Source organism: Glycine soja, chromosome 7, assembly GCF_004193775.1.
Source record: "Glycine soja cultivar W05 chromosome 7, ASM419377v2, whole genome shotgun sequence".
In the NCBI taxonomy this organism is placed as follows: domain Eukaryota; kingdom Viridiplantae; phylum Streptophyta; class Magnoliopsida; order Fabales; family Fabaceae; genus Glycine; species Glycine soja.
Window position 1 is genome coordinate 2762508 of NC_041008.1, and position 11916 is coordinate 2774423.

Below are 11916 nucleotides of genomic sequence, written 5' to 3' on the forward strand. Positions count from 1 at the left end.
CAAAATATCCAAAATCAAAATATACAAACGCAACCAAGTGGCATACAATTTAGTGATGTGCAAACATTGTCAACAAAGTAGAAAATTTTAGTGAAGACAAAAAACTACCTAATAAAAATTAAAATGGTAAATAGATTTTTGGAAGAGATATTCTTAATTGTGGTTATTAACATATAGTAGAAAAAAATACGTAACAAGTTTCAGAATTGGGAGCGCTTGCACTCGATAAAACAGTGATAAGTAGCATCTGGAAAGTTTAAAATAGAAAATAAAACAACCCAGAATTCATTATCTTAACCTCATCTTACACAACAAGTTTACAGGAAACGTTTTGCAAGAATTATACCACGATTGCTCAAGCAACAAAACGTTACAAAATTCCAAGCCAAATTGCCGTACAAAATTATGGAAAAATAGGTGATGAGTTCTGAGAGTTGGTCACTGATTCACTACTGAAAATGGGCGTAATTTTTATAATTTCCTCTCTATTTCCCAAATATACAGCCTAGTTGTAGTAAAGTATATGATACACTAAAAAAACAAAACTAGAATTGCTAGGGACTCGGGGTAGCAATTATAGTAAAATGGGAGTTAGATATGGCACTTGAGAAACAACCAACCACCCGAGACAAAACTTCAATTTTCACACGGCCCCAACCAAATACTTCTCAGCTGACGGGGCTCCTTCATTACTTTTACCCTACTCTTCATCTGCCTCGTTACCATTGACAAGGACTGCACCATCAGTAGAATCGGCATCCACTACAACTGCCTCCTCTTGGCTTCCTTCTTCTCCATTTTGTTCCTCGTGCTCCTCATGTTCCTCTGTATAGTGCTCTTCTCCATTTTGTTCAGTCAACTGGAACAAAAGGACATAAAAGCAACATAAAATAACACTAACACCACCACTGACAATCAATTGGGTTATAGATTATTCTCTCTGTAGAAGCAAAAGGACAACATTATTTTAGGAGAAGATTTTGATGCTTTTCGTCCAGTGTTAACCCAATATTTAGTATACCTCATGGTTAGAGTCCCCGTTCTCAAGAGGCTGATCCCCTTCTTCTATCTGCATGTTTCTGAAAGCTTCAACAAGGGTGATATGTGATTTATCAGCCTGGTTCACATACTCCGATGCAGGAGGGTAAACACCTCTGTAATAAACAAACAAAATAAGTTAGTAAAGAACATTTGTTGAAGTGGTTTAGCTAGCACACAAAACACTACAACATAAATTACCAAAGTTGCAAGATACTTGTAAGAAAGTACACATTTCCCCACTGACCTTGCTTCCGTAGCTTTAGATTCAACAGCTAGTGCAACTTGCCAATCATCAAACAAATTAGGATATTCCTCAGGATCAGCCAATGATTCAGCAGCTTTTGGATTAACCTGTGCATATTAACAACTAAATATAAGAATTTATATTTTTATTTCACATGCAATCTGTAGCATGATAAGAATCCAGGACAGGGCAGGCCAATGGAATGAGAACAGAAGTTCCTACCCAAAGTATCATGTGCACCACATAAATGTCAGGCTATTCCATTACTAAATTATGTATGTATGTATATATATACATATATATATCAGAATAACAAATTACCTTACTGAGATCTTTTCTCCAAATTGCCACTATCTCTGAGACCTTGCTTGGGAGATAGGATCGAGCCATTAAAGCAGCCTCTGGAATCCGATTGCTGCCAAAAGCATAACTCAGCTACATCAAACTGCATTCTAATCACCCCCCCCCCCCCCCCCCCTTTCTCTTTGTACAGTAATATCATTAATAAAATATCACAACGGTAAAATAATACCTTTCTACCAAAAGTTGAAGGCAGTCCTCAAGTTTACCCAACATGAATAAGCAAAGGAATGCAACATTATTCTTCCCTTGCTCTTTAGCAAGAGTTGCAAGTTTTGATATTCCTTCAGCATCTCCTAAAGAAGAATATAGCAGCAATAACCCACTCAAATCTGTTGCGTGTTTTAAACACTCTTCAGCCATTTCTAACTGCAAGAACAGATAATAAAGTGAGTTGCTAGGAAAAAGAGAGATACCCAATACCAATCAACATCAAGTGTGTCCAGAATCATTATTAATTGCGACAAGAATAAAAGAAATATTCAACATCCTAATCATGCACCAGAGTCAGCATCTAGACCTCCAATACGGTTGGGAGTTTTGAAGGGGATGGGATGGAGTGTTCACAATGGAATCGTTTGGAATGGGATTGAGTAGAAAGGAATATTGCTCTATTTTTGGTAAGTTTTAATGAAGTAATGGAAGAAAGCCCCTCACCATTGTTTGGCAGTCACAAAGGTAACTAACGGAGTGCAGTGGATACAAATTTAATTTCCAACTCTATCCTTTTTATTACATGGTGGCAGCAAAAGAAGAAAATTAAGGATATCATCAGTGACCATTTATAAAATAAATGTACTACACCAATACTTTCCCAATTTTGGAGTATTTGGGCTTCATAGTTTGGCTCATTAAAACCTCTGAATCCTCTTAAGTATGACACTCATTAAATAGATTTGGACATGAATATTTAGAATGTAATTCGGCCAAATGTTAAAGAAATCACAAAAAATGAAGATTCATTTGATAGAGAGAAACACCTTTCCAGTAGACATGGCTAATTCTCCCAATTGCTTCCATTTGGACTCACTCTGCACTTCAGAAGCAATACCCTGCAAAAGAAGATGAGCATTACTCACAATATAAACTCAAATCAAACTAGTGCAAATTAGAAATGCAGAAAATTAAATAGCAGAGTTATGAAATTTCACGAGTCAAATAATATATCCTTGCAGGAACATATGAACTTACCTTAGCAACCTCTAATCTTCCAAGCTGTATGGCTAGATCAAACCTATAGTCAGGGTCAGTAGCTACTTCAAGAGCATCCTCTATCATCCCTCGTGATTCCAGGAAACGAGCCACACTAGTGTAAAAACAAGTAAAAAATTGCAATTAGGATATATGTGACATCTGAGCACCAAACATTGAAAATGAAAGCCAAGAAAACACCATATGCAGATAGAAAAATATTCTGAATTAAGGACACAAGTAAAAAAAATGCATTATATATTCATATAATTATACATTAACTTGATAAAAGCGTCGAAGCAAAGATATATAATGAACAAGCAAGACTACAGCGAGTCCAGAATGAAATATCAAAGTACCCAAGAAGCAAAGTATCATTCATAAGCAAACAAAAAACTTATGACCATGTGAGTGTCAGATTCTCCACTCAACCACAAATGATCCACTTCCATTTATAAGCTGGTTGACAGTTTTACTCATGGGATCAGACCAGATCTTCCCTCGCAAAAAATAAAAAAATGGCATGTAGTGCATGATAATTATTGATATATAGAAGTTTTGTTATTTTGGGAAGTAAATTCCCATTTTGTTATAACACATATCCCTTACAAAAAAGCCTTTCTCAAAACATATCAAACATAATTTCTAAATAATGAAAGTAAAGGTCATTCTGTAATAACATAAAAGAAAATAACTACTACCTGTTATGATACTCTTTAGGAATTGATGGTAGAATTTCATTGGCCCTTTCCAAATCACCGCGCATGACTAGTGTCTTGTATTCAATCAAACTTAAAAGTAGTGTGTATCCCACAACACTGAGTAACACAGTTAAAAAAGAAGAAAAAAAATCAGGACCACTGCATTGAGAGATTTTGAATAATGCAAACCATTGATCCACTTACTTGAATTCTTTGTCTATCAAATAGACCTTACTTTGGCTGGCAAGATATCCCAACAAGTACATAGGACGGTCCAAATGAAACATTGTAGTAACCTAAATCCATAATGTAATGCAACAACAGGAATTGTATGATCCTTGTAGTTCAATAAATATACATATAAGAAATTCATGAAGACAAAGAAAAGATGATTACCGAGAGTTCAATAAATAAATACAGAGCTCTTTTGAATCTAAAAGGGAAAAGTATAAATACCTCACCACCAACACAATAGTTAAGCCTCCAAGAAGAATTGCTGTAGATAAAACAATCCCCAACCCAGATCCCTGTCCTGACACGTTCATTCATTTCATGAAGGAGCTCAAAGGCATCTTCAACACCTTGCTCATCTACAGGCCCTCCACTATCTAAATATGATGCAACAACATCATGCTGCAACAGTGGAAGTTAAAATGTTTACAGTGCTTCACTAGTAAGTGCCATCAGATATTCATTTAACCAAAAACATAAGAGAGGGGGGGGGGGGACAATTTAGAATCCTCACATTGTACTTCAGGATATAGAATGATGTATCACTAGCAATCGTCACTAGATCACCACTATCAGCCCAGTAGAGGTTCTGACACAAGAAAATTTTAACAAAATTAACAAGAAACAGTAAGAAGAAATAAAAGCAGAAAGCTGATGTCACCTCATGCAAGCACTTACTTTAACATTAACATCAATACGACGAATCAACCTGCATTCAGCCCAATCATAAAAGCAGATGAAATCATTTGAGCACATTGCCAATACAGTGCCACCAAATATTCGTTCAGCTGAAAAAGTTGGTCGGATACTCTTCTTTTCCTGAAATATACAAAATTTCATTTCCAATTAAAACTTCCCTAGAGACAACTTATAGTTCATTTGGAAGACATCTAAAACAATAAGAGAATGTTATTTTTTGAGAACCAAGTCACGCAATATACATATCTTTGGAGGGAAGGGTGACTTTGATAAAGTCAGTTCTTAACTCAATAGCTATTTTTTTTCTTTTCCTTTTTCAGGGTACCTAAGAAGGTGGTGGATAAGTTGGTGCGGCTACAACGATCATTTCTTTGGGGTGAAGGAGAGGGACAGAGGAAGTTGGCATGGGTGAAGTGGGACACAATATGCCTCCCTAAGGAGAAAGGTGGTCTAGGGGTGTAGGATCTTGTGTCTTTTAACTGAGCATTACTTGGTAAGTGGTGTTGGAACCTATTTCATCATAATGGCGATTTATGGGCAAAGGTTTTGGAGTCAAAGTATGGGGGATGGAGAAACTTAGATGAGGCGAGGAGGTACCACAAGGAGTCAATATGGTGGCGGGACTTGAGTTTTATGTGCAGTTCAGAGGAGGAAGGTGGGTGGCTCAATGAAGGTGTGAAGTGGAAAATAGGATGTGGGTCGCGGGTAAATTTTTGGGAAGATAGGTGGAGGGAGGAGGGGTTATCGTTGATGGAGAAGTACCAGAGACTATATTGTTTATCTCAACAGCAACATCACACTATTCAACAGATGGGCGTTGAGGTGGGCGAATCATGGGAATGGAATTTTGAGTGGCAGAGATTGATACTGGAAGGGGAGATGGAACTAGCAGCTAGCTTTATGGAGGATAGAGGAGTTGAGGGTTCAGCCTAATCAACAAGACAGATGGATTTGGAAGGGGGGCATGAGTGGGCTGTACTCAGTGGGAAGTGGATATCATTTGCTTAATGAAGTTGTGGCGGATGAGAACGAAGACGGCGCACTCACACTTATTTGGAAAATGAAAATTCCAAGCAAGGTAGCACACTTTGTTTGGAGGCTGGTGAGGGATAGACTACCAACAAGAGCAAACCTAAGGAGAAGGAATGTGCAGCTAGATGATTATCCCTGCCCGTTTTGTTCGAGTCATAAGGAGGAAGCGTCCCAAACATTTTTTGGCCGCCAAAGAATAATGCCTTTATGGTGGGAGAGCCTTGCATGGACAGAAGTTGTAACTGTTCCCTGCATCACCTAAGGAACACTTTCTACAACACTCTTACTGTAAAGCATCAGGAATAGTCCAAAACAGATGGTGGATTTGGTGGGCTGCCCTCACATGGTGCATTTGGAATCTCAGAAACAGAATTGTATTCTCAAATGAGGAATTTAATGGACAGAAATTGAGGGAGGATGCAATTTTCCTCTGCTGGACGAGGTTTAGACATTTAGATAACGATTTTCAGCTGCCTTTCCTCTTTTGGGCCAGTAATATTAAACCTGGATTCTTGTACAGGGGAGGGATTAGACCATAGATACTTTTTGTAATGGGTATTCCAGTGTGCCCAGGGATGGGGGTTATGGTATTCTAATATCTCAAGCATATTTCCATACCATAATCTTACATAGATAACATGCACACTGGGATGTACAGATATTAGTACGACTTGTACTGATTATATATCTATATAAAATACATATTTTTTCTGATAAAAAAAAAGTCACGCAATATAAATAAAAATAAATAATCTGTTCGTATTAGCAGCATTGGAAGCACATTTCCCAGTTGCTTATCAGATGAAATCTCAAGGAAAATTAATTGACATCTTAGTTTTCTTATGTGGTCCTTTTCATAACAGTAAATCATTGCTAGGACCCAGCTTGCCTATCCTTTTAACAAATTATTTAGAATTTGTAGGCTGTCACCATCACTTTCGTCTTAATACAAAGTATAAAATGATAAGAGTAACTGATAATGAAGCACAACCTGGAAATTTTTGCTGAAAATTTTGACCTTCGATGTACTTTCTCTTACAGCATACTCCCCATCTGAAGACCAAACAAATTCCAGAGCTGAACCAAATGATCTATTTCTCCATGCCAAACCAGTGTATATAATATACTCCCCATCTCCACAAACAACAACAAACCTCCCATTCGGATTGTGCCTTAAACTCTTGAGTATAAAAGTAAATCACAAGTCAGACACCAGTCAACATGCATGAAAAAATAAATAAGTGGTGATAATTAAAACTAAGGGGTGGATTATTATTTTAAAGCTCAATTCTTTGAAAATGGATTAAACACAACAAAAGAATAGTTCAAAGATACCAAATAGTTCTTGCCATTAACATCTGAATTCCAATGTCTAACATTACATAATAAAACCTATATTTATTTAAATAAATACCTATCCATACCCGGATTACATACACAAGATCATGAATCACCAATTTAATCCTATAAAATGAGGACAAGATTTATGCATACAAATACAATATAAAGACAAAAAAAATTGATCGAGGTTAAAAAAATTGTCAAGTATAAGACATGAATCACAACAATAAAGAAGCCAGGATTGATACTCTACGACACTTCACTCAGCTTTTTTGGTCAAGCCCCCATAGGGTTCGAGACACCGACAACCAGCTCTAATACCAATTGATAAGCACCCAAACACTTGGGGAACCCACTCTTAAAAGCTAGCTATTAAGGGGGGAGAACCAAGCACTTAAATACTCCACTTAGCATCCCATACTACTCCATATGGGACTTAGGCACCCCATAATACCCAAGTCCCTATCACATGATGTGAGCATAAATGATAAAAAAAATAGAGAAGTAATGCAAAAGAATGTGACTTAACATCAAGGAAAAGGGATGTTCACTCACTTGTGGATAGAGATCACAGGTGCCCAACTCCTTAACAGCCAATGGTAGCCTTTCTCCATCAGCAATCTAAAAAACATAGTACTTGCATGTGTCACTAAAGCAAGTTTCCACTTTTGCTTACATATTAGACGGATAAAAAAAGGTAAAAATGAGCCCATACCTCCACATCTGCTCCTACACTTCTTATATTGACAGTTTGAATTTCATTATGCTTAGCCCAAATTATTTTCCCACTGTTATCCATGCTGGCTACAGGTTCTTCTCGGCCAAGTTTGACCATAATAGTACCTTCATCATAGCCTATCACAACCCTGCAAAGAAAGAGGTTTTGGTAATTTAGGTCACGAAGAAGGAGGGAAAAGAGAGAGACACTGATTTCTCAAGAGAAGAAAAAGTAAATAATATTCGGCATCAGTGGAGAGAATAGCAAAAAAGATCACATGAAACACTACGAGAAAAAAGAGTTTGCTAATCAGTTGACAGTTTGACACTATTGTCCCACTCAACATGATTCCAGGGCCTACAGATATGAGACTCAGAAATTACATTCACAATTCAATCCAAAAACAAAACTCACCGGCGTGAACCCTTCAGATATCCAATAGCCCAAACTCTTTCAAGACCATAGTTCAATGTGTTCTCAAGCCTGCAAGCAGATTGCACCACCATAAAAATTTAAAGATGACTGGAATATATCCATAATCTCAATTTCAAACTAATTTTGGTGAAATCTTAAAAACATGTAACAAGGACAAAGGTTACGAAAAAATATATTAATATAAGAATTAAACATCATTATACAGTCTTACTAATTCTCAAGTAAGCATCAAATTTAGACATACAAGTCTTCAAAAAATAGGTGAAGAAGCAACAAGTGAAAAACAATATCATAATTTTTGAAAAATAAGACATACTGGCACAATGCATCGTTCTCTATGATAAAACAAAGTCAACCAAAATCAAATTATTCAAGTTTCTATAAAAGAGTGATGACATTGAGACAAAAAGGCAAGAGCAATGCACCAAATTAGATAAGAAAAAATAAAGCTCTCAACTCAGTAATCTGTGAACAACATAAAATTACCTATAAGTTGTTGAATGCCAAATGCGCACTGTGCCATCCTCAGAGCCAGTAATGATTATAGGTAGTTCAGGATGAAAGCATACAGCAGATACATTGTGTGTGTGACCTTCTAGAGTCTGGACACAACTTTTGGTTTGATAATCCCATACCTGATTCAAAGGTTTTATCGGCATAATAATTCCTATCCATATACAAATATAGGAAACCAAATTAGAGGGAAGATGAAGAGGAAAAAACAGAAAATAGAAAACAAACCTTGGCAGTGTGATCATCAGAACCAGTTATTAGATAAGGCTTGTCACCACCTGTAAAGTAATCAACACAATTCACTCCTTTTTGATGCGCATCCAATGTAAAATTGGGGTCAGGAGAGCCAAGATTCCAAATCTGCAAGAAAAGATAACATTAATACATTACTTTTTAATTTTTATCATAGGTGTTTGGAAATAAACAAAGAAAATGCAGGACACAACTAGCAAGAAGAACACATGTATACCTTTATGGTGCGATCAAGAGATGCACTGGCAAAGGTGTTTGTGTCTTTAGGATTAAATGTCACTTGCATGACATAATGAGAATGTCCCTCAAATATCTGGGTACAGATCCAGCCCTTTTCCCAATCCCAAAGCTTTATGAGCATGTCATCAGATGATGACAACACATATGGAAGGGTAGGATGAACTGCCACACACCTAATGTAATCTGTATGTGCCTCAAATACTTTAACTTTATCCATTGTGTTGTAATTATATACACGAATAAACATATCATCTGCCCCTGCAACAACCCACTGTTTGCGTGCAATAAACTTGGCTGACCTAACTGCAAAATCATGCTGTATATGAGACCCATGAAATATACAAAGAAAAAAAATGACTTCAAGCAAATGAATCAAAAGGCAGATACACAACCAATGAAATAGACTATAAAACGTTCACCCACCTGGTAACTCAGTAACCTCAAAAGACTTGGCCATGGTCTGAAATAAAATAATAAAATAATTCAATCTAATTGCAAACACACAAATCTCCATAGAAATTAATGATGAATATCCATTTGAAGAAAGTTTTGAGAAAGTTTTAAATATATGAACAGGATTGTTAGAGGCTGTATTTTAATATCAATCTGTATATCTATAAATACATTGCATATAGAATGTGTAACAGTCTTATGAAATTATAAATGGTATTAGAGAGGCCATGAAGTGATGATAGAAAAAGCAAGGATATGCCTCATTTGATTTTAGTAGAACTAACAAAATACAACATACAGAATGTACAAAACTAAGTACAAGAGTGTAATTCTTCTTCCGGGGGTTTTCCCTTTATTTCACCAAAAAAAAAAAAAACAGAATTCTACCAAGCTATTGATTATCATTTTTTTTGGGTACACAGGAGGGGCAAAAAGCCCATAGCCAATGCTGATAATAAATCTACAAAAGCACTCACTTCATCAGAGACAACTCAACTAACAAAAGTGTAAGGACATCAAGGATATTCAAAAAGGAAGGAATTTCAACTAAAATAGTCTTTTGCATATATGGGATACGAAGACTATCAACTTCTGTCAAATAGGAGTAGCTACTAGCCTTTCATCATCGTTTTGAATGGGAATTTATCAAACAATAGGTTCAATGAAACAATATATTTATATTTTTCTTTATCTTTTTTCCTTGTTATAAAGGAAGTCTATGACCTGGTGCAGAGAAGGAAATGGCTAAAGTGGAAGCAAATAAACTTGGTTGGGATTTTAATACTAAACTGCTAAAGTTTTATTTATCTATAATAGCTTAAAATATGTAGTCCTGATATTTTAGTAGAACACCATCATTTTTTAACATTGCTTTCATGTAATATAGAGACATACACCAGTTTTTTCAACAAAAGAAATAAAATATGCAGCAACTTTGAGTTTTAAGGAAGCCATAACAAATAGTGTTCTTTATTTGTTGATTAGTGAGTCATTATATATAGGCATCACGCAAAAGGTGGATTGTTTGGTAATCCATCAACAAACACCTGTGTTTGACTCAATCGCCAACACATGTATGAATTCAACATTACATTTCTTAATCCAGTTGCATATATTTATTAATATATGCAGCTCATATATAAAAATTAACATACCTGAGATTGGTAGTTCCAGATACAGACAGTTCCAGAGTACAAACTTGCTAGAATCCTGCATTAATGATGGTAACATCAGACGATTCAGCAAAACGTCCAACTATCTACTTTTTGATTATATTTCTACGTCAGCAGTAGTCCCATGTAACAGACAGCCATTAGTGACAAATGTTCACAAATGATCCTTAATTCCTTATAGATGCTATACTTGAGAGATACCAAATAATAATGAGCAACAAATTATAAAGGTGGTTATAAATTTAGCTTCATATATTAAAATAATTCTAGTGATAAAATCACAAAACACAACCAAGGATAAGGCATTACCATGGTTCTGTTGGATGTAGATCCACAGACTTTACTCTCTCTGATCTTTGCGCAAGCTTTCGCTGTTCAAATATTACGAAAACAAATCAGTTTAAGCCGCCAAAAAGTTGTAAAACTCTGCCATGCTTGGTTGCAGAGAAATACAAATCACATAAAAGGTCGCTGAAAAGCTAATCAAACAATTCTCAGCAACCAAACCAAAATAAACCTCGAATCAAATGCCAGAAGAAGAGTACCTTGATTTCGAGTCTGAGAGGCTGCAAAGGCGAGCAAAACACAAAGAAAGAAACAAAAAGGAGTCAATGCACAATTCCATAATAGATCCCACGGAAACCAAAATTGCATGAACTAACAAAGCAAAAATTAGGAGGCTCGCGTTTGAAGTCACAGATACGAAAGCAATTGAAATTCGAATCAGAAAGGGCGTAATAAGAAAACATCAAATCCAAGCGACCCCGCTTCAGATCTAAGATTGTGGAGAACGGTGAAGCGTCGTCGATAACAAGAGAAAAGAGAGGAAGCTCACCATTTCCGAAGATTGAAGTGAATGATAGAACTCGTCGGAAATCGGGAACCGAATTCGAAGAGCCCAATAAATCGAGCTCAGAGAGAGAGAGACGAACGCGACGAGCTTTGCAGTGCAGAGTTGAGAGTGCAAATATGATGATCGAAGGAAAACAAAGGGGGAATGCTGCGTTGCGGTTAAGGCACGGATTTACGGTAATGCCACTGGGAGGGGCTTCTGTCGTATATCCAATGCGCTGTCGTTTTGAATGCTAGTACTTGTGGGGATCTTCTAGGATTGAATGAAACCAACATGAAAAAATGGAGGCATTTACATCATACACCTCCCAATATCAATCTCACATCTCCCAGCAAGTTTTAATGGTCAAAAATATCCTCACCCCTAACACATTTTCTCCCTCTTCCCTGCATCCCCCAAGCACCCTCACTTCTGGACTACAAACTCGATGTCGCCCATGT

The 11916-nt window shown here is 36.5% G+C and overlaps 1 protein-coding gene across 1 annotated transcript; it reads right to left on the reverse strand.

Annotated features, from left to right (window-relative positions):
* Nucleotides 1-262: 262 nt before the first annotated feature.
* On the reverse strand, nucleotides 263-11623 carry LOC114418139 (coatomer subunit beta'-2-like). Its single transcript, XM_028383325.1, has 24 exons — nucleotides 11459-11623; nucleotides 11169-11189; nucleotides 10933-10994; nucleotides 10606-10660; nucleotides 9422-9458; nucleotides 8976-9301; nucleotides 8735-8866; nucleotides 8480-8628; nucleotides 7973-8041; nucleotides 7556-7706; nucleotides 7396-7461; nucleotides 6491-6679; nucleotides 4447-4587; nucleotides 4283-4357; nucleotides 3994-4170; nucleotides 3742-3833; nucleotides 3538-3654; nucleotides 2837-2951; nucleotides 2626-2697; nucleotides 1818-2014; nucleotides 1607-1700; nucleotides 1286-1392; nucleotides 1022-1154; nucleotides 263-859 (listed from the first exon to the last, which is right to left on the reverse strand). The coding sequence occupies exons 1-24, from the start codon at nucleotides 11459-11461 to the stop codon at nucleotides 701-703; spliced, it is 2739 nt and encodes a 912-aa protein (XP_028239126.1). The 5' UTR covers nucleotides 11462-11623; the 3' UTR covers nucleotides 263-700.
* Between the last annotated feature and the right edge of the window lie 293 nt (nucleotides 11624-11916).